Source organism: Lissotriton vulgaris, chromosome 11, assembly GCF_964263255.1.
Source record: "Lissotriton vulgaris chromosome 11, aLisVul1.2, whole genome shotgun sequence".
Classification (NCBI taxonomy): Eukaryota; Metazoa; Chordata; class Amphibia; order Caudata; family Salamandridae; genus Lissotriton; species Lissotriton vulgaris.
In genome coordinates, this window is record NC_141699.1 from 1,086,672,290 (window position 1) to 1,086,699,854 (window position 27,565).

Consider the following 27,565-nt stretch of genomic DNA (forward strand, 5'->3'; position numbering starts at 1 on the left):
TCATGACCATTGTGTAATTATTCCGCTTGGTGAACAGATTCTCACTGTTTATTTTGGCAACCTCCTGTATTTCACCCACTCTAAGATCCATGGTTATCCCTTGAACCTATCCAGACTGTATTTGCATGCCTGGATCACTGCATTTGGACTTTCCCCAATTTCATTCCGCACTTTTTCCTTACTGCACTGACATCATGGTACCGGCATGACTATGTTTAGTCCTCTTCATCTAATCAGACCTAAATGTTGAACTCCATGACCTCCTGTTGGTCATGATCAAGATTTTGCATAGCAGTCACTCACAGTTGAAGGAGCAACATCTGCACTTCTAAACACAGGGGAATATAGTTCTCACTTGTTTTGGATTGAGATGTAATAACCTTCCATATGTGACATATTGAGAACCACAAGTCAGAGGTTGGTGGTTTCAATTGTTCTGAGTTTAGAACAACCAGCTTCAGGCAACATGTCATGACCCACTGTAAGATCATGCCATATTTATGCTTCTTCCAAATTTACTCTAGGGATGATTAGAAGGTTTTCATTTCTTTCCCTTTTCTCACACTACTCCTAAAAAACATGCATACATGACTATCTCACACTTCTAGGCATGGACTGCTCTCTGGTCCCAAAAGCTCAAGTCTCTGAAAGTAGAAATGATGGACGTTCCTGCCTCCTCTCTACCATCTTTCCATCTGAAAGCATGCTACTGTCCCCCTGTGGCAGGACCCTCATTTTATTACAACCATGTTGCTTGGAGCATTGATCATGCTAATTGCCATTGAAGCCTGGTTTCTGTGTTGAGGTAAACATTTCCATTTAATCTCCCTCCTGGTGACAACCTAGTTAAATACTTATGTCATGAGTAACCTTAACGTATTCAGTAGCTCACTATTGGAAACGTATCTGTACTCTTTCTCTCCTATCACCACGTATATAATGACACAATTCAACCTCACCAGGTGGACTCTCAACTAGCACGTCCCACAATCAACAATCTTAGTTTCCCTCTGGCAACAACAGAACAATACAAGAATTACCAATATATGGATCTGGAGACGTGCATTGTATGCCACCTTCTTACCTTTCACAGCTCCTCACAACCATAAACATTCAGCTAAAAAAAATATATAACCAGCCCACAAATTTCTTTGTGAAACTTCAGATTGTGCCTCTTCCAATTGTTCTTCTTGAAGGACCACAATTAAAGACCCCCAATACCTCAAATTATGAGTGGCTTTAAAGCCCACCTCAAAAGCTAGGCTAACAGTAAAAGTTCCACCTGAAAAAGAAATAACCTACCACCATCCCATTTTTGGTACATCTCCCCATTGCATTTCTCTTGCATACATAAAAATACTTAAAACGCTGGACCGGATTCACATAGGCAATCTGAGACAAAAGTCTAACTTTATGACTTTTCGTATTCACAGAGGTCATTTACGAGTTGTGTCTTTACCTCCGCATATGGGCCGTACTCTCCGGTAATTAATGGGCCGGAATGCAATTTTAACTAAAAGGAACATTAGGAGCGTATGATAAATGGTAGAGGAGGTCTTGAAAATCAGTTTGGGCAGGGAAAAGGGTGTGGCCGTACACTTCATCATACCCCAGAAAAGTTTGCTCCTTTGCATCATGGTACATGCAGTCCACAGTTTGCGTTCCCCTCAGTGTTGAATGGTGTGTAGGAAGCATTGCCCTCCATTTAGTGTTGTCTGTAGTTTTGACACTACATTCAACACTGAGAGGAGCGCAAATTGTGGACTGAGGTCTTGAGGAGGGAGGGTTGGTTATGACTTTGATGAGTATTCCCCTTGAAGACAACAAGGATTACAGATAAGTAACTCGTCCTTCTCTTCCAGGGGATACTCATTAATAGTCATTTTTTTTTGTTTGTTTTTATTGCAGAGTTATAAACAAGGCATCCATTAAGTCAACCTGTACATGCATGTCATCTCAAAACACATCCGTCGTCATAAAAATGCACACAGCCATATAGCCCACATCCCGGGGGCCGGGCGGCGTACCAGTATAGTGACTCAGAGTAGCATGGCGATCACCTCATAGAGATGTCAGGTCAACAGCGTAATATAGTATCTGCTTTTATCCCCATCAAACTCCCTCCCCAAAAACGCGCCAAGTATAGTTAGCCACTCAGAGTGGGTGGCACCAGCCATATTCGTGCCCACAACATCAGGTCCACACTAGTGCCCTCCCGTGGTAGCAGTTCTTAAGGCCTATCAGTAATGACAGTTTATGTGCCTCAAGGAGCGCTGCCCTGGGGCCCCATCCCCCTGCAGTCATCAGTCATATATCCTTTCTGCAGGCGCTCCACTTATCATTACAGCAATACCCCATTAACTCCCCTCCACCCTTCCCACCCCCCAACTGCTGCTGACTGGGTTATAATTGTGGGTTCTGACGCTAAAGGTGCCATTAATCGGATTTTGCATTTGGTCTCCCAAGCCTCATAGAACCCCGCCCTCCGAATGTTCGTGTTCCTCACACTCCAGCAGGTAGTCTTGCAGGTAGGGCCTGTACTATCATCTCCCAAGCCCTCGCCGACTCCAAGCCCTTCTCATTACCCGCCTTGGCGGCCTGTCGCCTTCTAAGCACACTGTCACACCTAGACCATTTCAACAGCTCATTCATCCATCTCCTAACTGAGGGGCCCTCCCTAGATTTCCAGTGCCATGTAATCTCTCTCTGGGCCAACATGAGACCTAGGTCAATGAATTTGCTCGTTACTTTCGTCTTTGCTGTATGGGGGAACCAGAGCAATAGACATGCCGCCATGTCGAACTATACCTCCCGGTCAGTGACTGCATTCAGAAGCTCTCCTACCTCGGCCCAATACGTCCCTAGCTTCGGGCACCCCCACAGTAGATGGTCTAGCTCGGCCCTAATCGCTAAGCACCTCGGGCATGCCGCATCCTGCACCTTGAAGTATCGTCCAATCTTTCCCGGGGTCATATAGGCCGTATGTAGGATGAAGAAATGTACCTGCTGAAAACGGGCATTCCTGCTACCCTTCCATGTCCTTTGCAAAATATGGCTCCAGATCGTGTCCGGAATGGGTTTGCCTATACTTTCTTCCCATTTCTCCTTCAATGCTGTGAGCGGCTCCAGTCCCTCATGTAGCATTCTAGAGTGGAGGCAGGTCACCGCCTTAATCGTTCCCGCTGCCATCACCACGTACTGGCAGGCCATGGTTGTGGTAGGTTCCACCAGCCCTTCCCTCCAGTGCTTTTGTATCGCTGCAATCACCGCCGCATGCAGGAGATAACTCCCAACCGGGAGGCCAAACTGATCCTGCAACACCCCGAAGGGGGCAAGCATCCCGTCAACATAGAGGTCTCCTACCATCTGCAGCCCCAACTCCTCCCACTCCGCTAATGGGGACCAGTCGCCTCCATGCGGTAACACCGTCAGCATCCCCAGAGGGATCTCCGGTGCATACGGTTGTGCTGTTTTCGCTCTCTTCAGGCTCCTATGCCAGCACAACCTAAGAGTTCTCTCTTCCATGGATAAGCCTCCCAGATCCAGTTTCTGTTGCATGACTATGTAAGATAAAATGTGTCTCTGGATACCGGTCCCCCTCTCCTGTTCTGGGCCTCTAGACACTTTAGCAACGTTCTGCGTTAGAACTTGTAGCTGTGCCACCAAGTAATATAATTCAAAATAAGGGACCGCCAACCCTCCATCGAGTTTGGGCCGCATCAGAGTAGTCAAGGCCACCCTACGCTGTCCGCTTCCCCAAAGGAAGCCAATAATCAACGTCCTCAGGTCTTTGAAGATCCGCTGTGGGATCCAAATTGGTAGGGTACGGAAGTAATAGAGCAGCCTAGGCAGAGCCACCATCTTTAACAATGCAACTCGGCCCATCACCGATAACGGGAGGGAGGCCCAGAAGGTCATGCACCCCTTCAGGGCCCTTATACAGCGCCCTATATTACCTTCTAACAGGTTCGCGACGTCGTGGTAAATTCGGACCCCCAGATAGGTGAAGCATATATCCTCCAAGACCACATCTACTGTAGGTGGCGGATACAGCGTTTCTGCCCGCAGCGGGAAAACACAAGTTTTATTCCAGTTTACCTTGAGGCCCGATAGCCTGCCAAAGCTCGACAGCATCCCCACAGCCCCTACCAGAGCTTCTTCGGTATTTTCCATGTACAGCAAGAGATCATCAGCGTACAATGATATATGATGAGTCTCCTCACCACAGCCAATCCCCTTGTACAGCGTCCCTGTCCTCGCCTGTGCCGCCAAAGGTTCCATCGCCAAGGCAAACAACAGGGGGGACAGCGAGCAACCTTGCCTCGTCCCCCTGCGCACCGGATAGTCTGAAGATATGACGGATCCCAATCATACCCTGGCAGCAGCAGAGGAGTAGAGGACCCTCGTCCAACGCCCAAAGCCATCTCCCAGACCGAACTTCACTAACACCTCATCGAGGTACCCCCATTCCAGGCTGTCGAAAGCCTTTTCGACATCCACCGATAATACCGCCGGTTTCTGATCAGGGTTCCAAGCGCTGTCTATTATGCGAACCAGGCGGCGAATGTTTATAGATGTGCTCCTGGTGGGAATAAACCCTGCTTGGTCCTCATGAACCAGCATGGTCATGTGTGGCAGTAATCTAGTGGCCAGGATACGACTCAGTATTTTATAATCTACTGTCAACATAGACAAAGGTCTATACGACGTCACATCGGAGGCCTCCCTGCCAGGTTTCAGCAGCGGCACCACTAATGCTTCCCTCATCGACCGGGGTAGACGCCCAAGTGTTATGGCTTCAGCGTAGACCACCAGTAGCCTGGGCGCCAAAACATCAATATACTGCACATAGAATTCAATCGGTAGACCATCTACCCCTGGTGTCTTGTTTCTAGCCATCTGCTTGATGGCCACCCGAATCTCCGATAGTGTTATGGGTCCACCCAGTTCTTTCGCGGACTCGACATCCAACATTGGGAGACGAATAGTCTCCAGATAGTCAGCTATTGTAGAGACATCCACCCCCAATTGACTCTCATATAGGCCTGTATAATACGACTGGAATTGCTCCAAAACCGCCGTCTGCGAGTAGACTACCTCCCCTGTCTCTGTTCTAATGCTCATGACCGGGCAGCCTCTAGGTTCTGGATTAGCTAGCTTAGCCAGTAGTGTTCCTACCTTGTCCCTTTCCGCATACACTCTGGTGACATACAACTTATAATCAAAACACCGTAGTCTCTCAGTTTCAGTCGCAACTAACTCCTTCGCCTCAAGCAGCTTGTCCTGTAGGTCTGGTCGTTCAGGCCTGCGCCGCTCTAAATCCCGCAGCACACATTCCGCCTTCCCCGGATCTGCTAGGACCGTCGTCCGTTCATTCGAAAATCTGCCCCTACAGATGCCCCTGGCCACCACCTTCATTGCATCCCATTCTATGGATCTCGTGGTAGTTGAGCCCTCATTCTCCCCAAAATAGTGCTCAATGCCCTGAAGGACCTTATCCCTAAACATCAGGTCTTCTAATGTCTCAGGCCGCAGCCTCCATGTTGGGACCGCCAAACTCGGCCGCTGCCACTACACCGTCAGCAGCAATGGATTATGGTCGGAGATGGTTCTAGTTAGATACACCGTGTGAGCCATCATGGGAGCCAGGGGTCCGCTACACAGAATGGAGTCTATCCTAACATGCAGCGCATGTAATGCTGAAAAGAAGGAATAGTCCCTAACTCCAGGATGTTGCTCCCTCTATACATCTGTAAGGCCCCATCTCTCTTGCCAGTCTGCCCTGTGTGCTGCTAACCGACGCACTGGAGAGTCAGCCAATGGTGGATGCGATCTATCCAGTGCAACATCAGCGATTGAGTTGAAGTCCCCACCTATTAAGATAGGCCCCGCCAGGAAGTGTGCCAGTGAGCCTGTCAGGTTAGTAAAGAAGCAGGCCTGGTCCGTATTAGGAGCATATATACTGCACAAGACCACGTCCTGACCATAGAGCCTCCCCTCCACCGCCACAAATCGACCTTCAGGGTCCACTAGCTGATTCGTGGCCTGGAATGGGACCCCCGCTCTCACCCACACCAACACCCCCCTGGCAAACGCTGAGTACGTGGTGCCAAACACCTGTCCACGCCCCCTCTTCTGCAGTGCAGTGCATTCCTGCTTGGTTAAATGAGTTTCTTGTAGTAGTGCAATCTGGATGCCTCGCCTCACCAGCTGGGCATGTACCTTATATCTTCTTGTCATAGTTCGGAGTCCACGGACATTCCATGTGAGGCATTTCAAATTAGGTAATGTCTCCATTGCAGCCATTACCCGACAATTTCACCAGTGTCAATTGGCCACCCACAGCATTGCAGTGTAACCCCCCAACCAAAACACCCCAACAAACTCCCCCCACCCCTCTCCCCAGAACAGGACCAAATAATGCAATATCAGCCCCCATCCAAACCTGCAACACTCCACACATTCCCCTACTCTGTAGTCGTCACTACAGAAGGCCTTAAGGGCAACGAGAGGGCGATTCAGAGCCGACCCGGAGCAGGCAAGGCCCCCGCCCCGAGCCCATGATCCCATGTGATGTCTCAACACAGCACCTGCTAGTCCACAGAGCACCAGGGTATTCAGCCAGGAGTTGTGAAAATGGCCGCACTCCCAGTGTTATTCGTTAAATAGGCCATCGGCCGTCTGTGGGGTGACCGCCGGCCCCCCCGAACTATCAACGTCTGAGATGTCTCCGCCAGACTTTCCTCCATCTTCTCCAGAGTCCGAGCCCACCGAAATCCTCTCCTGTTGTGAGCCCGTGATGATCGCCGTTGCAGCCAGCGCTCCCTTCCTGTCTTTCGCCATCTGGTCGCCCCGCATCGCTCTCTTGAGTCTATCACGTTTGCGGATGTGTTGAGATTTTCGCACCTGGACCGGCTTCTGTCTCTCCTTCTCACCTTTCCCTTTGCGGTCCGTGCCAGCGCGATATAACTCAAGCCACGACCACACCTCATCAGGGGTTTGAAAGAATTGGGTCGTTCCATCCAAGATCACTCGTAACTTTGCCGGAAAAAGCAACGAATATTGTATGCCCTCGTCTCTCAGTTCTTTTTTCACAGCCAGAAAGGAAGCCCTGTTTTTCTCCACCTGAAAGGGGCCCACCGAGCGCGCCCTCTGTATCAATAGATCTCTGTCCCTGTAGTGCAATAGTCTGACCACCATTGGTCTGGAAGTGCGGCCCTGCATGGGCGGGCGGGCCGGGACCCTGTGCGCTCTTTCCAGGGAGAAAAAGGGGGAGAGACCCTCCGGGGCCACAATCGTTTTAAACCAGTTCTCCATATAGGCCACCGCATCATCCCCTTCAATTTTTTCCGGCAGGCCCACTACTCTCACGTTGTTCCTCCTATTTCGACTTTCGGCGTCCTCTGCCCGTTTCTCCAGTGTCGCCAGGCGGCCGAGGATATCAGCGAGTTTGTGTTCTGCAGTCACTACTGCCGGTTTGAGCTCTTGAAGCAGTAACTCATTGTCCTTCACTCTGTCTATAAGTTTAGCATGATCCGCCCTCAAGATGCCCAGTCCAGTGGCGACCTGCGCTATGTCTTGATGCAAGGCCTCCTTGGTCGCGGTTATCGCCTCCAGTATTCCATCCAGCCGTTTATTCAAGCGGTGTTCCTGTGCCGATCCTTCCGAGTCAATATGGGCCCCGCCATCCGCGGCCGGCATCGTCACCTGGTTATGCCCACGATTCTGTTGCGGTTCAGAGCCCTTAGCGGCCATTTTGTCCTGCCTGAGCGCCAGGTCAGGGTCACCTCTGGGGACATGCCGGTACCAATGTCCATCCACCCCGTGAGGAAGGGTCCCTGAGCCCGCCCTCTGTATAATGGTCACAGTGTCTCCTTCTAAACACGGCCTCCACGCCCGGGGATCAATTTTAATTGCAGTCTGTATGCTCCACTCCCGTGTGCAAAATGGCCGTCTATTGGTCGTTACATCCCGTACTGAGTGAGGCCAGCGGTCACATTCACTTTTATTCCAGTGAGCGCCCCGCGGGTCAAGGGCCTCTCGCTACACAGTGCGGTGTTGCCTGCAGTGCGGGTTCACCTCGTCCTTAAAACAACTTCGAGGAAGACCGAGCCCGACAAACTCGGGGAAGCCAGTAATGTGCCCTGGGGGGGGTGCCGCTCCGCGGCAGTCCGGCGCGCCTTCCCTTAGCGCTGCTTGAGCCTAGTGCGTCCGATTTCCGACGGGCCAACAGCGCCAGCCCACAACCGCTGAGTGCCGGTCTCTCAAACCCCTTGCTAGCCCCTGGATCGTGCCTGGGCCCACTCCCGCTGTGGCTCAAAAAACACTCTTGACAGTCAGGTCCCCACACAGGGAGCCGTGCCTCATTGGGGTCTTCGCTAGGGGAAATCAATTAGCCTTGAAGTCGGACATAGAGTTCGCTAATCTTCTTTCCCGCTCCGTCCCGCTATACGCCTATGCGTGCCGTCTCAGTGGCTTGATGCCGTCAGGCTCTTGGCAGCCGCGGATGTCCCGGGCTTCAATCCAGAAGCGGGGCCCGTCTCACAAGGCCGCCATGTTCGGCGATGGAGTGGCATCTCAATCGCTCATGTCCGCTGCGGCGGAAAGCGCTCCTCACCTCAGCCGTGACCGTGGAGTCATGTGCGGCGGGGAACCGCTCCGCTCAATACAGCAGGGCGTGGTCCGCTCCACACCCCAGCCGCAGTCCGCCGTTCTTCGCTATTCAGGCTCCGTTGTTCCGGGCTGCCTCCATCTTACCTCCAGAGCGCAGCACCCCCCGGCTCCGAGACCGGGCTCCAGCACCTCATAAAGCCTCTTATTGGCCCGCAGTCGTACTTCTCTGTAGTCCCGGTGCTCTGTGCGGCAAGCCCACCCTGCCAAAAGTGCGTTTCCGAGGATGTACAAGATAAGTAACGGGATCTGGCACGGAGCTGCAGGCTCACGCCGCCATCCCGATCGGCGTCCAAACCACCCCCCATACTCATTAATAGTCATAAGCATTGAGTAGAATAGTTAGCCTATCTGATAACTCTGCGGACGAATGCAGTTTTTAGCAGCTAATGATACAATCAACCAAACAGATTTCTAAGTGAAGCTTGCCCTACTTAAGCATCTACATGAGTGTCTGAGCCCAGGCAATAATGGCGATAAAGGTATGCGCTGACCGCCATGTTGCAGCCTTGCAAATCTCTGCGATGGGTACATTTCTGAGCAGAGCAGCAGTGGCTGCCTTGCCCCTTTTACAGTGGGCTACAAGTTGACAATGGAGGCTTTTGTTGGCTAACTGCTAAGCAACAGATATGCAAGAGACTATCCACCTAGAGATAGACTGCTTAGAGGGAGGCAAACCAGTGTGTAGTGGACTATATTTAATAAACAAGTGTTCAGAATGTCTGATCTCCTTAGTTTTGTCAAGGTAAAATGTAGGCATCTTTTTCAAATATATAAGGTGAACACAACGCTTTCTGATGGTGTGGAAGGGTTGGGAAAAAACATTAGGAGAGTAATGGTCTGAATGTTATGAAAACCAGAAATGACCTTAGGCAACAAACTAGGATGTGTTCTCAAGACCACCTGCTTGAATGAAAAATTAGATAAGATTATCTTGCGCAAAGATCAAGGATTAGCAGGATAGCCTCTAGGAAAGCGGTCTTCCAGGTAATGTGCTGTAAAGAAGCTTTGTGTATTGGTTTAAAAGGAGGGACCATTAATTTGATGAGAACCACATTAAGCTCCAATAAGGGAGAGGTGGGTAAACCTTTTTTAAACCCTCTAGGAAGGCTTTGACTACAGGCATTTGGAAAAAGGAAACCTGCGTGGGAGACTTTTTGTAAGCAGTTATGGCCGCAAGAAGTACCTTTATGGATATAAACTGCAGACCAGACTGGGCTAGGTTTAACAATTAAGGTCGGATGACTTGTTCTTGACCTAGAATTGGATGATATTGATAACCATTGTGGACACACCATAGACAGAAACGCTTCCATTTGAAAGTATATGATTTCCTGGTAGAAGTCCTTCTAGGCTCTTTCAGGATGTCCACACAGTCTTGGGTAAGGCCTAAGTGTCCATATTACATGAATTCAGGAGACATGCCGTCAAGCTCAGGGAGGGAAGATTGGGGTGGGTGATTTTTCCTCCAAGCTTGTAGCGGATCCGGCCTCAGCAGTGGCTCCTCCACAGTGCCGGAGGAGTGTCGCCCCACTGCATGGCTCAGAACCAGCAAAGGAAAAGTTAAACAACGTTCTAGCATTGTTTTATTTTTCATTTGCTGGCTCTGAACCAGCTTGTACAGGAAGGGGCAGTGCAGGGCTTGGGAGGAGGAGTGCTATTTGCATTCTCTAAGAGCACATATGTGTTTGATCAGCAGTCTGGGGCCCGCCAAACACCCATGCCCACTATGGTTTCTCCAGCCTGGCAGCATGGAACAGCCAGGCTGGAGAAACCCCCACAGACTCCCTGTCCTGAGCAGAGGGTCTTTTCAGCCCACTGAGGCCAATCCCCAAGCTGTTCTCATAGCATCAGAGCAGCACAGGCATTGGATGCAAGTCTTTCCCAGGGGCTGCTGGGACCAGAAAGAGGACTGGAAGTGTGATGAGGGAGGAGGCCGGTGTCTTCAGGTAAGTTATTTTTATTATATTATCATATATTCTTACTAACCCCTCCCCTGCGCGCTCCTCCTCCCGCAAGCTCCTTTTCCTGCGTTACTCCCCCCACCCCACCACCCTTTGTTTGTGGTAGCTGCCACAGTCCGGCCTGCATGGCAACTTCCTGTTTGGCCTTTCGGACAGGTGAAGAAGGTTGGGATACCACCACTGGTGAGGCCTCTCCGGAATGGGAATGAGAGGTATGGGAGGAAAAGCATAGAGTAAGGTCTCTGACCAGCAGATCAACAGCGCATTACCTTTGGACCCTGGTTGGGGAAACCTGGATGCAAATAGGCTGCATTTTGCATTTGCCACAGGTCAATTTGTGGCGTTACCCAATGTTGGAAAATCTCTTGAGCGACCTTGTTGTTTAGTATCTAGCTGTGAGCTTCAGCAAAGTTCGCGACTGAGAGTCTGCTTGCATGTTAGTGCCCCTGGAAGATGGATTGTGGAGATGATAAGAACTCTGGCAAGCAGCCAAGTCCATTGGCTTGAGCCTCCAGAGACAGGGACTGTGACCAGGTTCCTCCCTGCTTGTTCAAATAGTGCATTGTGGTGGTATTGTCTGTCTGTACCAGGAAAGAGTGTGCCCGAATAGATGGTTGAAAGGACTTGAGTGTGAGATGGACTTCCCTAATCTCTAAAATGTTGATATGGTACAACTTCTCTGTGTCTGACCACATGCCTTTACCTTGAAGAAAGCCCATGTGTGCTCCCCAACACTGGATGGAAGCATCTGTAATAATTGACTTTGCAGGAAGGTCCTGGTGAAATGGTACTGCCATTGTGAGATGATATCTATGTATCCACCTTCGGAGCGATTCCTTGGCCATTTATGAGAGGGTCACTCTGTCTTCCCAAAGGTCAGAGAACTGTGATCACTGGTCTTCCAGTGTCTGCTCGAAAGGGTGCATGCGTAATCCGGCATTGGAAACAAGGTAGCTGCACTAAGCCATGGAGCCTAGCAGAGAGTCTACCTGCCTGGCCGAAGGACAGGGAGTGTGGAGAAGAGTCAGACATTCCTTGATTGAGGATAATCTCTCCTCCGGAGGATATACTACACTCTTGGTTTTCGGTAAGCAAGAATGCTCCCAGAGAATGGATTGTCTGCGTTGAAATGAGAATGGATTTAAAAAAAATTGAATTGTATGCCCAACTGCTGCGGCACTCGTATGCAGACCTGAAGATGTTCCTGAGTGAGGAGAGGAGAGGAATTTTTGATTAGTCAGTCGTCTAATTGTTAGATTAAATTTATAGGGCTCGCAGCTACCCAGAGTTTTCCCGGTGCCAAGGACAAATGCAACAGAAAGACAAGAATTACTGAGCAAACAACCAGGTCTTAATGTTTTTACGAAAGCTTTTGTGGTTGGTTTCATGCCGAAGCAGACATGGGAGTGATTTTCATAACACAGGGGCCAGATAATAAAATGAGCGTCTTCCCATGCGTGCTAATTAAAATTTTGGGACTGAAAATTTAGTTCGGGAAGAGTATCTAAGCAGACGGGTCGGATGATATGTCTGGGCCAGAGAACATAAGTAACGGGGAGCAGTGCCTGATTTAATTTTATGCAAGTAGCACAAGGCCTTGAAATTAGTCCGGTTCTCGATTCTTAGCCAGTGTAAATCCCGCAGAAAGTCTGAAATGGAGGATGTTTTGGGTACGCGACATAACAATCTCGCCACCGAATTCTGCATTGCTTGTAATCTGCGTATCACCTCCTTATTAGCTCCAAGATACAGGATGTTGCCATAATCCAATCTAGACATTATCAGAGCCTGGAATACAGTTTTTTTAGTAGGACCCGGCAGAATCCATAGTATCTTCCGGAGCCACCTCAGAATGGTAAAGCAGAAAGAGGCTGTCTTGGTTACTTGTTGCTTCATGGACAGTTGATCATCGATCACTATCCCAAAGTTTCGAGCACTTTGGACTGGATTAGGAAGTGTACCCATTTCTAGAGGCCAATGACGTGGGCCCCAGAGATTCTGATCTTTTCCCAAGATTAAAACCTCAGTTTTTTCGCCATATAATTTTAGCCAGTTGGTGGGCATCCAACTGGCTATTTTATTCAGCCCAATCTTTAAGGACGATGGTTTAGAAGCATCATTGGCAGATAGAGAAAAAAGAAGCTGTGTGTCACCAGCATATGAAAAAATAGACAACCCAGCTTTTTCCGCAATGGTGGCTAGTGGGCTTACATAAAGATTAAATGACACAGGGCTCAAAATCGAGCCCTGTGGTACACCATAGGGGGAACTATAGATTTTAGAATTCGCGAGATATGAAAAGACCTGAAAGGTTCTACCCATAAGGAAGTCTTTGATCCACTCCAAGGCTGAGCCCTCAATTCCCCGTGTCTGACGGACTTTTATTAGAGTAGGGTGAGACACCGTATCAAAGGCGGCGATTAGGTCTAACAAAATGAGCGCCACTGTTTCCCCTATCAAGGAGCTGGTGAAGTGTTTAGGTAACTTCCAGAAGAGTAGTTTGGAGTGTCCAGCTCTGAATCCTGATTGGGATACATGCAAGATTTTATTTGTTTCCACAAACTGCGTGAGCTATTGATTCACATGTTTTTCTAATATCTTAGAGAAAACAGGGATGAGAGAGATCGGTCGGAAGTTGGAGGGGTCTGTTGGGTCCGTATTAGGTTTCTTTAGGAGAGGAATTGTCATTGCATGTTTCCATTCTGCAGGTAGGGTGGCTTCTTTTAAAGAGGCATTAAGTAACTCCATAATGCTCTGTAATATATTGGGTTTTATTTTTTGAAGAATCTGCACTGGGAGTGGGTCCTTGGGAGAACCTGATTTGAGGCTCTTTAGAATACCATTGAAGGACTGAGAGGCCAATGGATGCCAACTAGTATTTTTATGAGAGGATACAGATGGAGTGGTCTCCTCAGAATTTTTACAAGCTAGACTATGGGATATGATATGTTTTTTTCTGCTCAGCTTTGTTGGTTATTATTTCAAGTTCCGTATAGATTTTGTCATTCTTCTCAATAAAGAAATTCGCCACTGCTTCACAGTGTGCTTCATCAAGTACTGTAGGCGTTGGTTGACAAGATGCTCCAGAGAGCTCGCTAACTGCTTTAAACAGTGCTTTCACATTATTCTGAGCTAATTGAATAGTGCTATTTACATATTCAGCACAGGCAATTTGACAGAGAGAGTTGTAATTTCTCTTGGACTGTTTACAATTATATTTAGAGTCTGAAGCATGATCTTTTCTCCAATATCTTTCCCAGGCTTTACACCTTGATTTTTCAACTTTTAGTTTTTCAGTAAAGGGATTTTCCTCCTTCGCAGGAAAGCAGTTACTACTGCCATGCTCTTGGAGAACATGCGAAGTGCTGACTTGAGGTCGAAGGCCAGGACTTTGTATTGGTGATGTGTATGGATGCTACTTTGAAATGCAGGAACCTCCGGTGTTTCTTGACAGGAATTTGGAAATAGTCTTCCTGCAGAATGATTGCGCACATCCAGTCTCCCTGGTGGAGCTGGGGGTAGATTTGATGGAGAGCAAACATTCTGAACTTCTCCTTGAGGATACATTTGTTCAAAAGTCTTATGTCTAGAACGGGCCTGTAATCTCGATGTGGACCCTATTTCTGCTCTAGAAAGGAACAAGAGTAAATTCCTAACCTTCGAGGAGAAGCTGGAACTTTTCGATGGCACCTTACTGGAACGGTGTGTTGATTTCTTTCTGTAGAAATGCCTGCTGGTAGAGTGATCTTTTTCCTGTTGGAATGGCAGGAGGCATTATCTAGAATCAGATGGAGTAGCCATTTTGTACAATACTTAAGACCTACTTGTCTTTTGTGATGTTGTGCCACTCATCCTGATGTGCCATAATACTACTCCCCACCAGAGTGGGACATGGAGCAAGGGGAAGAAAGGGTTCATTGTTTTGCTGGAGACTTTGTTTTTGAAGCTGCTGGATGAGGAATTCCTCTTCCTCGGGCAGGTCTGAGAGCATGGCAATGTGACTAGCCCTGGGCAAAGCACTACGCTATGCTCGCGTAGTTTGCGAAGTTTGCGCAACTTCGATCTATGAGAACTGCACATGGCACAGTGCGAACAAGCGTAGCGGTCATTTTTTGCTTGCTTGCGGTCCTCAACGTCAAGTTGGCGACCGTGAGCAAGCAAAATGACATCCTGGCGAGACTTTTTTCTTGTTCGCGATCAGCAACATCAAGTTGTCGATCGCGAGCCTGGAAAATAAACCTCCCTGCGAGATTCTGAACGCGGGGAGGTCTGGTTTCTGCACACGATGAGGAACTACCAGTCCGCGTTGAGAAAGCTGTTGCTCGAGCAAAAATCTCCTCGAGCGGCAGAAAACTACAGCTTGCACAGTGCAAATGCCGTTTTCAATGATTGCACAGTGCCGGATGCTTGTCCACACCGTGCAATCATTGAAAACGGCATCTTGCACAGTGCAAACATGCTACTACGCAGTTCGATTTATAATCTAATGTTGAGCCTCAGGTTTGAGACCAGCGAGGTGTAACCAGTAGGATCTTTGAGTGCAGATACCATACAAAGACCTATAAGCACGAAGATCGGAGGCATAAGAGGCTTCACTAATTATGTGATTAGCCACCAGACCACCCCCTTGAAGTATCTCATGGAAGTCCTGTCTGTCCTCTTTGGGCAAGAATGAGAGTCCCATAGCAACCTGTCATACCTTTCTAACAGGGTAGAGGCACTGACAACCTTCCTGAAAGAGGCAGCGGTGTTGCACATCTTTTTTCCAGATGAGTTCATTTGCGTACTATATTTTTATGGTGGCACTGTGGAAGATGAAGAACTCAGAAGTTTACTTCTGGCAGCAGCCAAAATGAGTGAATCAAGAGGTGAATCTGACCTGAGAAAAAGTGGATCTTGATCATGAGCTTTGTATTTCTTTAGTATATGAGGCGGAGCCAGACCTATACATTCTGGCATGAGGAACGTGTGTGAATCCAGTTCCAACATCCCTCGCATGAGAGACAACAGGAGTCTGGACTCTACCCTGTGATGGAGCATTTAGAAAATGACGGATGTAGACGTGTCTGGTGCAGCTATGTCTATGTTGTGCTTTGTTGCCCCTCTGATCAGTACACAGTTAACACTCTTGCTGAAGGAGTATCAGACAGTGTTGGAGAATAGTCCCACACAGAAGATTGAGAGGTAGTGGAGGACCATGAAGAAGATCTATGTCTCAGTGAGACGTGAGAACATCAAGATGAGGAGTGTAGTCTCATGGGGGGGTGGTCCTAGACCTCAATATTAATATTTTAGGGGATGGTGAGAGCCTCCTTCTTGTGGATGGAAATCTTCAAGGTGACCTTGCTGATGGTAACCGAGATGAAGCCTCAGGCAAGATTGTGCAAGGAGGAATGTTCTTTGTAGGTGGCGTATGTTGAGGGCTCCTGGTAGGAGAATAACGTTGGGAAAAGTCTGAAGCTGGACTCTGATGTGGAACACATCAATGGGTTACACTCTGTAACCATTTTGCCACTGATGGACGGACTTTTCTGCTGTATGGACACTCCTTTGAGTCCCTTGCTCATTGCACCATCAGGATTCAAGCAAGCCGGGCCGATGACGGCTGTAATGCCAGAAACCGGTCCCCGGAAGCTTGTTTCCTTCCCAGTGAAAGAATTGGCTTGGTAGTTTGGTTTGCCCTGTTCCCATGATGCACTGGGACAGGGACAGACTAATTTGTATGTAGCCGGGTTCTGAACTGGGATGGTGCAGTGAGCTAAAAAACGGTGATGGATCAAGCCCTGATCTCTTGACTGGGTAGGAGTATTCTGCTTAATTCAGAAACTCTGCCATTCACCACCCCCTTTTCTGAATCGTATGGACACTCCTGACATCAGAAGACGGACTTTTCTGTGTTCTCATCTTTGACTTGCTGATTTTGGATGTAGATTTCTGTGTCCTCAACGTCAATCTTTGCCTTGATGACAAACAAGATTCCTCTGGCTTAGAGTGCCTCGACATTGACAAGTGTCTCAACATTGATGGGGGTCTTGTCGTTAATGGTGCAGGTGTCGACGTTGACCGGTGGGAGGGCAGCGCATGACTTAACATCGTCTCTGAGAGATTTGACTTCAGCGACGGTCTTTTTGTCAGTGACTGGGGGATGGTACCTTCATGAACGACTTTGACGTTGGGGAATGTGACTTTGCCATCGACTTTCTTAAAGTCTGCGGAGCTGTCGCATTATGCCTCGACTGTGAATTCTCCACTGACAGGTACTTCAACAAAATGGATCGCCCTCCTGTCCTTTAGACGTCGATCGTGACACCAACTGTGAGTGCACAGGGATCTCCCTCTACTGCGACCTCCTACCTGTCGACGGTGAAGGTGAGCGGCGTTTTTCACTTCTCCCTCTGTGTGCATGCTTTTCCCGAGAGGAGGGCAGTTTGGAGGGTGTATGGGACTCTCCAAGGCCACTTGAGGTCGTTTTTCCTCTCTCTTGAAGGGCATGGCGGTGGATCTGCTCTCTGTCCCCTAGAGTTCTTCTTGAACATTTTTGACAGTAATAACATATGCCAGGAATGAGGGAGGCAGGCAAACATGCTATAAAGACAGAATGTGTGTCTGATTTTGACATTTTTTTGCTACACGAAGGCCACTTATTTAAAAGGGATGGTATTATATGACTGAGAAAAATTATTTTCAGCCTGAAAAAAGATTAAAAGCAATCTGTGTCTTTAAAACCGTTGAGTAAAGGTAAACGCTGGAAAGATTGAAGAGGACAATTTTACAAAATTGTCAAAAAATGAAGAGCTCTGGACTCCATGATCATCACTGAAGGAACCAGAAAAAAGAAGTGACTTAACTGTACCCTGTGGAGGAAGGGATGCAGGAGGTCTTGCAGGTCTTAAAGGCACAGTGCTAGCTTTTCTCTGTTGGTTGTTTTCAATGCAGCCTATCGGCTAAAAATGCCTTTCATTTCCTTGCCCTTTTTCTCAAATAAAGGCTATATATTTACACTTGGAAGTGTTCATGTTCTCTACATTAGAAATGTTAAATTGATATGGTCTATTTTAGATGAAAAAATTCAATGCAATTTGGGCATTTTTTTGTCAATATTTATGTAGGCTGCATGTTGATATACATATATATTATATATATGTATACAAATATATATGTATGTTTTTAATGGTTCTTCAAGCATTTTATGGTTTAAACATACATATATATTGTATGTGATAGGTCCTTAGTGGTCCCCCTGCGTGGGAGGGACTATTCAATGCTTATGACTATTGATGAGTATCCCCTGGAACAAAACAAGTACTTCCTCAAAGTAATACATATTGAAACAAATTTAAACACTTTCTCTGTGGATATTTAATTTCTGAATCCACCAAGATAAATTGTTTAATTCATCATAGAGGTTAGATATAGAGACATACAGGGGGCGCTAGAGAGCCGCAAGCAAGATGGCCGCACTCTACTGAGGCTCCTGCTGCCTTGGACCGTCATCCTGCACAATCCTACACTGGCTGAGACTACTGCTGCCCGAAATGCCTCACAAAAAAAAGCCAGCTGTGCGCTGATGCCGAGATGGGACAGCAGGACTGCACTCCTATGGAGATCAAAGAGACAAACCCTGGGGCCTAGCGCAGACTGCTGGCGAGAAACAATGGGCCTTATAACACGCCGGCCCGTCTTTAACAGCGTGGAAAGAAACGCGGAGGTGCTGCGCTTGAGTGAACTGATGGCGGCGACAGAGCATTCCTGAGTCCCTGCAGAGGCTTTGCCCATCTTATCCTTCTGAGGTACCATGGGATCCTGAGGTGGAGGACGCTGCCTGTGTAAGGAAGCTGCACCAGCCATAGAGGTGAGACCAGGCACTGCCCTGAGCAGAATTGTGTGAGGGCCAGACAATGCTGCTGCGATGAGGGGCCCGAGCGACCTGACCATCAACCCAACACCCGTGGCCCCATATGGCCAAGGGAGATCGCTGCTGCTCCTCGCTGCGTTGGCCAGCGCCGGGCCGATAAAGCTACTAAAGACCGGGAAACAGCACATCCAAACCCGCTATTACAATACTTGACCTCTCCTGAAGAGGCAATAGGGAGAGAGCAGGCAGCAGAGGCATTCAGAACTGCACTCACGGCCCGTCCTGCGAGCCTGCCCCCTAGGAGCCGAGGAATCCTGAGACGGCAGACGCAGCCCTGGAAAGAGCAAAGAGGTGAGGCCAGGGCTGATCCATGCGGGCTGGGCTGTGCTGCTACTGGGGGTGGCATGGTTACACCTTTCATAGACCTTGTAATTGCTGCCAAAGGACACCGCTGCTACACCTTGCTGCATAGGCCAATGCCAGGCTGGCAGGACTGCTGTATGACCACACCAGGGAGTGAATATGCCGCCGTGGAAATTGGGGCGTGCTCCTAATCCTGCCTAGAGCTGAGGGGGGGCAAGGTTGATCCGCTCATCAATGCAGTGAGGGTCGACTGTCCGCTTGAGGCCACATTGTGACCCGCCTTCTCTCCCCTGCTTGTATGCACTGACCCCAAGACTTGCAAACACCAAACACGCTACAACGCCTCGGCCCAGGTGACTAGGCTACTGTACCAACGCCTACAGTCCCACGGGCTCTTGCTCTGAAGGGAATCCTTTCTTTGGCAAAGGAACACACCAAGTAATACGACCAGAACTATCCAGATGATGTCAATCCATGGGCAGACTTTGAAATCGATCCTGCTCCCGGGCAACCTGCCAGGAGCTCCAGCCAACGCCCCCAGCAGAATTCCCCTTGACAATGTTATGGATTAAGTTGGCACTGTTTTGCTTTCTATCTTTCTGTAATATAATTTCTCCTAGCTTACCCCTCTTAACTTCTCCTTCCTCCCTTTCATTGTCTATCTCACTAATTCTTCCCCTTTATTGCTCTCCCTAATCTTTCCTTAAAATGGCCAAAATCACAATGCAGGGGATTGAAACCACTTAGGAACCTGAACTGTTTGTCTTGCTTATAAAGTTTATTAAGTCAAGTTTTTACTTGAATAATTTATGTGTTCAGTTGCAGCAGCAAAGTGTGCTCCAGATAGGTCTACATCAATGGTTGAATTAGCCAAGCAAGAGACAAATAATAAAATAATAATCTTGAGGCAACTGATATAGACAGAGGGTTGTTATTCCTGTTTAATAGGCAAGAGCAGAATTTCATTTGTGTCTTTACTGCTTTCTTCTTGTCCCTTTACTAAAAGCATACATTTTGTCTGGATTTTCTATGGTTGTCCATGGATAATTATCTTATAATTTAAGGTTTCAGATATTAGGAACTCAAGTTCAGCAATCAAGGGTATTGGTAATAAATCTCCCCACCATTTCCTAAGATGGATGATACTTCCTTGGTGAGTAGTAATCCAACACAAGGTTTGAGCCAATACACCAATCAGGAACCAAGGGAAGATATCATACATGCCAATCGACCTGACTCAAGCCGGAGACTCTCAGGGTCATATTTACAAGCCCCCAGGGCAGAGCTTAATCTGTAAAAAAATAAGTATCTGAAAGAAACAGGTTAGTGTTAGATTCTTTACTTTAGAATATCCCCAGGCATCAGACTGGATCCGGAAAGTTTTCGCCAGCAGTAACCATGCGCGTTGGTAGGCGTCGTCTGCGGCTCCGCCTCCGTCATCGGCGTCGTTATCGCCGGGATGACGTCGTCGGAGGACATAGACGCCGCCCTCGCTCGCTGACGTCAGTTCTTCTTTTTTACGAGCAAGGTAGCGCAGATCCGGGAAGAGCAGTACTCTTAGTCAATTTTTGACTAACTTTTTGGTCTATTATGGATCTCTTTTTTTTAGTCGACTTCGACTCCTGGTAGGGATGCCCGACTGTCTGTCTCCCCCTCCCTCTGTCTGTCTCCCCCTCCCTTTGTCTGTCTCCTGCCTACCTCTGTCTCTCTCCCCCTCCCTCTGTCTGTCTCCCCTCTCCCTCTGTCTGTCTCCCCCTGTCTGTCTCCCCCTCCCTCTGTCTGTCCCCCCTCTCTGTCTCCCCCTGCCTCTATCTCCCCCCTCCCTCTGTCTCCCCTCTGCCTCCCTCCCTCTGTCTGCCTCCCTCCTCTGTCTGCCTCTCTCCCTCTGTCTGTCTCCCTCCCTCTGTCTGTCTCCCTCCCTCTGGCTGTCTCTCTCCCTCTGTCTGTCTCCCTCCTTCTTTGGCTCCCTCCCTCTTTGTCTCCCTCTCTCTGTCTCCCTCTCTCTGTCTCCCCCTCTCTGTCTCCTCCTCTCTGTCTCCCCCTTTCTGTCTCCCCCTTTCTGTCTCCCCCCTCTCTGCCTCCCTCCCTCTGTCTCCCTCTCAGTCTCTCTGTCTCGGTCTGTCTCTGCCTCTATCTGTCCCTGTCTGCGTCTGTCTGTCTCTACTTCTATCTTTCTTTGTCTCTATCTGTCTGTCTCTCCCTCTGTCTCTGTCTCAATCTGTCTCTGTCTCTCTCTCTGTCTCTCTCTCTCTGTCTCTATCTCTCTCTCTCTCTCTCTCTCTGTCTCTCTCTCTCTGTCTTTCCCTCTGTCTCTATCTCTCTCTATCTGTCTCTGCCTCTACCTGTCTCTGACCCCGTCTCTGCCTCTACCTGTCTCTGCCTCTACCTGTCTCTGACCCCGTCTCTACCTCTATCTGTCTCTGCTTCTATCTGTCTCTGTCTGTCCCTGTCTCTGACCCTATCTACCTCTGTCTGCCCCTATCTCCATCTGTCTCTGTCCCTTCCTCTATCTGTCCCTGTCTCTATATGTCTTTATCTGTCTCTATCTCTATCTGTCTCACCTCACCCGGCCCTCACTCCCTGCTTCTCTCCGTCATCTCACCCGGCTCTCACTCCCTGCTGCCCTCCGTCACCTCTCCCGGCTCTCACACCCTGCTGCTCTCCCACCTCACCGGGCTCTCACTGCCTGCTGCCCTCCAACCTCACCCGGGCTCCCACTCCCTGCTGCCCTCCCCCCCTCACCCGGGCTCTCACTCCCTGCTGCCCTTCCCCTCACCCGAGCTATTACTCCCTGCTGCCCTCCCACCGCACCTGGGCTCTCACAACCTGCTGCCCTCACCCAGGCTCTCACTCCCTGCTGCCCTCACCCGGGCTCTCGCTCCCTGCTGCCCTCCCACCTCACCTGGTCTCTCACTCCCTGCTGCCCTCCCTAACCTGGGATCTCACTCCCTGCTGTCCTCACTCACCTAGGCACTCACTCCCTGCTGCCCTCCCACCTCACAGGGATCTCACTCCCTGCTGCCCTCCCACCTCACCGGGCTCTCACTCCCTGCTGCCCTCCCACCTCACCCAGGCTCTCACTCCCTGCTGCCCTCCCACCTCACCCAGGCTCTCACTCCCTGCTGCCCTCCCACCTCACCCAGGCTCTCACTCCCTTCTGCCCTCCCACTCACCGGGCTCTCACTCCCTGCTGCCCTCCCACCTCACCGGGCTCTCACTCCCTGCTGCCCTCCCACCTCACCCAGGCTCTCACTCCCTGCTGCCCTCCCACCTCACCCAGGCTCTCACTCCCTGCTGCCCTCCCACCTCACCCAGGCTCTCACTCCCTTCTGCCTTCTCACTCACTGGGCTCTCACTCCCTGCTGGCCTCCCACCTCACCCGGGCTCTCACTCCCTTCTGCCCTCCCACTCACCGGGCTCTTACTCCCTGCTGCCCTTTCACTCACCGGGCTCTCACTCCCTGCTGCCCTTCCACCTCACCGGGCTCTGACTCCCTGCTGCCCTCACCTGGGCTCTGACTCCCTGCTGCCCTCACTGGGCTCTCACTCCCTGTTCTGCCCTCCCACCTCACCCAGGCACTCAGTCCCTGCTGTCCCTTCAGCCGCCCCCACCCCTATGTGTGTCAGCCCGGGCTGACACAGCCACAGCCACACACACACACAGCAGCCGCACCCCAGTACTTCACAGGTCTTTAAAAGACCATGTACATGTAAATGAGGCTTTGCTCACCTCTTCATAGCGCCCCTGCAGCTCCCCTCTGACTTTGGCCGGGATCGCCTGGCCCCCACAGAGCACTCCTCACTGCTGCTTGCTGACGCTTAAAATAAGAACACACATTATGTCTGTAAGGTCCGCGGGCCGCCAAGGAAAGCTTGCCGGGCCGCGACCGGGCCGCAGGCCCTACTTAGAGTACCTGTGCTCTAATTGAATGCCTGCTTTTGCATGGTGTTAGTTTTTGGCACTGCCTCAGATTTACACATCCTTGTAAATATGAGGCAGCGTCAAAAAGCAATGGGTGTTGCAGTGGAACGCCCACAGCAATGGTACGATATTTACAATGCGGCATTAAGCCATGCAAAGTGGCTTAGAGCCGCTTTGTAGATATGGTTCAGGGCACTGTGCCACCGTAACTCGAAAAAAGTGATGTTCCCGTGGGCAATCCCCTTGTACATATGCCCCTTAGTGAGGAATAAGTGGTAAATTATTGTCAAAAGAACATAGCAGAAAAATAGAAAAAATCCAGTAATGACAAGGTGTACTAGCGTCCCAATTAGACAAGCTGAGCAGGGGTTCTGAGTGAGGATTTATGAGAAAATGAGTATCTAAATCAGCAACGAGAGGTAAGATGTCATAAGTAAGAAATGCTTCTTGACTTCTGTAAAGTGGTTGAAAAAAGGGTTTTGCAGATAGAGCCCTGGAGTCAGAGTTGAGAGTTTGTGCAAAATTGGCCAAGGAGGAGGAATCCACAATGAATGGTAAACAAAATGCCCCAAAATCTATAGAGGAAGCAGATTACCCAGAGACATAGAGTTACCAATGAAATAGTCTAATCAGAAAATCCTGTATAGTAATTAAACTGCATTGATCAGGAGCACCATTGCTACTGGCTGGTTTTCTACCAACACAATCGGTATTTTAATGTCCCAGCCGGTACAAAAATAAGCCAAATCCCACCAAGCTGTTATATTATTTAGCGCAGTTGCTGCTGGCACATACGGGGGGCACAAATAAAATAGAAAAATAAAAAAAAAACACTTACGAACATGTCCTCTGCTCAAGACCTCTTCTTCCGTGGACCGCAGTGCGGGCACCAGCAAACTCCCTTGACCAATCCTGGTGCTGCTACCACTCTGTTAACCAGCAAGGCAGCAGCACCCTGACTGGAGGGCTTGGCCTCTCCCGGCCCTCTGCAGGGAACTGGAGGCCTGCACTTGCTCTCAACCCAGCTGCCTAAGAGGTTTGAAGGGCGCATGTCTGGCTGTCCATCACAAGACGGCCAGCCAAAGACACATGCGCACTCTGAACAGTGCACAGGCAGCCATCACTGCTGCTACTCAGTAGGCCCCACCCTGTCCTGACTTTCAGTTCAGGATGGAACGATGAAAAATAAAGTGACAACAAGTTGCTATTTTATATTTCTTCTCTGGGGCTTTTGGGGGACTTTAAGTGGGGCAACGCTCCACTGCTCTAACGGAGAAGGTGCCCCTGATTTAGCCCTTATCTGCACATACTTCAAACAGCAAATATAAACAGAAACACTTTTGAAAGTGTTTTAGAGCTGTGTTAAACCCCTAGCTAAAGGCCTTAAATTTGTGCATAGAGCCAGGCCTTACACTTTTTCTTTTTTTAAATTATTGATATCAGCCACATTTCTGATTTTCAAGGGGAAAGAATTCCAAGATATTGCTGCTAAGTTGGAGAAACATCTCCCACCTAAGCGGATACAATGGATGTGGGGGGAGAGCCAGCAAGTGGCTGGATGAAGGCTGTTGTAAGTCTGAAGGCTGGCAGAGTGAATAACCTGCTCAAGCATGAACTGTATTCATTCATTACATTCTGCTTATCTGGGCCTCATCCTAATAAATCCATTGACCTTTGCCATTATAATTGACAGCCCTGCATAAATGCCCCATTCATGAATTCATGTATCTACAGGTGTTGCCTCAACCACTGGTCACAGTTGGAAGCAGCAGAGACGTGCAAGTACAATCATTCTGCGCAGCCTGGGCATTGGGCAGAAGAGCTTGGGGAACCAAATCCAAGATGAGGTGAAACACATGGTAGAGTTCCTCACTTCTCAAGAAGGTTAGTATATGGATCAATTGGATATATTAATGTAATACATCATCAAATGTTCTGCGTTTTGAATTGCACCTGGCACTTTTCTGGAAAATTTAGACGATTTAATTTAGAGACTATTACAATCATGCGTGCTATTTTTTTTTTAAACTAAAGAGGGATGCACCAGCTCTTTTGCAATGCACAAATGACATAGACATTTTAAAGATAATATAGCTCATGATTCCCTAGATTTATTTCCACTAATTCAGGATTTGTGAGTGTTCCTCTGTGGTAAAAAGGGTAAGGAAAGTGTGTATTTCAGGGAATAGGAAGTTGAGTGATCTATGAGAAAAGTGCAAAGAGAACAGATGATGGACAGAAATCTGAATTATTGAAACATTCACCCCCAAGTCACAGATCTGGGTTAAATCCATTGGTTTTTTTGCACGCCTCACCATTCTAGTTTAGACTCAGCCATATGCAAACCAGTCCTGACACTGTTCACCATGGGAACAGTCCAGCCCGAACTGCCAGGCCAGGTCTTCCCTGGACCAGAAACAAGCTTCTTGGGACGAGTTTCGGGGTAGCAGTCCTCAACAGCCAGGCTATCTTGAATCTGGTGGAGCAGCGAGCATGGAACCCACATTTGGTCAAGACTGATTTGCATATGGCTGAGTCTAAACTGGGGTGGTATGGTGAGTAAAACAACAATGGATTTAATCCAAATCTCTTGACTGGCGGTCAATGTTTTGATTTGTTCTGCATTTCTTCCATCATTTGTGTGTCTTTTGCTTTCTTGCCTAAGTGCGCCGGGTAGATGCAGATGTGCATCCCAGGCTCACCATGCCACTAGATTCAAGCTGCAAACACAACAGGTGATGGACCGAATGTGGATCAATGTCACACATTCACCCCAGTCCAAAGATCTGGGCCCAAATCCATCGTTATTTTGCACTCCACACCACCCTGGGTTAGACAATGGCGATATGCAAATCAGCTCTGACCCTGTGCCCCATGGGAACAGTCCAGTCCGAACTACAAAAGCCATGTCCTTCCCAGAACGGAATCAAGCATCCGAGGACCGGACTGGTTTCGAGGTAACACCTCTCATCAGCCCGGCTAGCATGACTCCAGTGGTGTGGAGTGCCTGGGACCCACGTCTGGGCATCCCCAGCGCACTTAGGACGGAATATGGAAACACAACAGGTGATGGACCGAATGTGGATCAATGTCACACACTCACCCCAGTCCAAAGATCTGGACCCAAATCCATCGTTATTTTGCACTCCACACCACTGGAGTCAAGCTAGCCGGGCTGATGAGAGGTGTTACCTCGAAACCGGTCCGGTCCTCGGATGCTTGATTCCGTTCTGGGAAGGACATGGCTTTTGTAGTTCGGACTGGACTGTTCCCATGGGGCACAGGGTCAGAGCTGATTTGCATATCGCCATTGTCTAACCCAGGGTGGTGTGGAGTGCAAAAAAACGATGGATTTTGGCCCAGATCTTTGGACTGGGGTGAGTGTGTGACATTGATCCACATTCGGTCCATCACCTGTTGTTTTTGCATATTCCGCCCTAAGTGCGCTGGGGATGCCCAGACGTGGGTCCCAGGCACTCCACACCACTGGAGTCAAGCTAGCCGGGCTGATGAGAGGTGTTACCTCGAAACCGGTCCGGTCCTCGGATGCTTGATTCCGTTCTGGGAAGGACATGGCTTTTGTAGTTCGGACTGGACTGTTCCCATGGGGCACAGGGTCAGAGCTGATTTGCATATCGCCATTGTCTAACCCAGGGTGGTGTGGAGTGCAAAAAAACAATGGATTTGGGCCCAGATCTTTGGACTGGGGTGAGTGTGTGACATTGATCCACATTCGGTCCATCACCTGTTGTGTTTGCATATTCCGCCCTAAGTGCGCTGGGGATGCCCAGACGTGGGTCCCAGGCACTCCACACCACTGGAGTCAAGCTAGCCTGGCTGATGAGAGGTGTTACCTCGAAACCGGTCCGGTCCTCGGCTGCTTGATTCCGTTCTGGGAAGGACATGGCTTTTGCAGTTCGGACTGGACTGTTCCCATGGGGCACAGGGTCAGAGCTGATTTGCATATCGCCATTGTCTAACCCAGGGTGGTGTGGAGTGCAAAAAAACGATGGATTTGGGCCCAGATCTTTGGACTGGGGTGAGTGTGTGACATTGATCCGCATTCGGTCCATAACCTGTTGTGTTTACTAGATTCAAGCTAGCCTGTCTGATGAGAGATGTACTTTTTAGCAAAATTCCTTTAAAATCATGCTATATTAGTCATAGTTTTGCATCATTTTCTGCAAATTTCCACAGGGGTACATTCCTATGACACTTCATGTGAAGGGTTGGGATAGCTCATATTACTCGTGCATTTATTTCTATATAAGGTTCAACGTGGGGGGGGGGGTATTCTTCTGGCTACTCCCTTGATGGACGCTATAATTTGTGATTACGCACAATGTTTTTTCATTTTATTGGTTCACTGAGTGTCAAGCAGCATGGGGTGTTTTTGTTATGGAGCACTCATCACAACGATTAGCATCGTTCTTCTTTAATAAAGAGAAAAAAATGTATTTATTCAAATTGTGCCCGCATGTAGGGGTAGTATTTTTCACAGTACGGTTTGGTATTCATTCTTAGTATTATTATTATACACCTTATATTCGTTGAATTCGAAATTGATATTTACATTGACGAGATCATGGTCAGTTACTGATGGGTTCCTTTATTTCATTGTTACCTCTGATGAAGGACGTTCTACTCATAATTCATTAGGTACAACAGGATGGTTACCTGAGTGGAAAAGGGAATTCCTACATGCTGTGATAAAAGGCCTAGATGGGCATTTCATGAGCATTTAAAGATTGGAATCACATTGCCTTTGAAAAAAAAGTTTTAAAAAAACTTT

The 27,565-nt window shown here is 48.9% G+C and overlaps 1 protein-coding gene across 1 annotated transcript in view; it reads left to right on the top strand.

Annotated features, from left to right (window-relative positions):
* Positions 1–27,565, top strand: part of LOC147684187 (cytochrome P450 2J5-like) — a 150,834-nt gene that overhangs the window by 13,601 nt on the left and 109,668 nt on the right. The window contains exon 3 of the mRNA XM_086944599.1: positions 24,508–24,657. Coding sequence (XP_086800725.1) covers positions 24,508–24,657 — 150 coding nt within the window. The remainder of the gene's footprint in view (positions 1–24,507; positions 24,658–27,565) is intronic.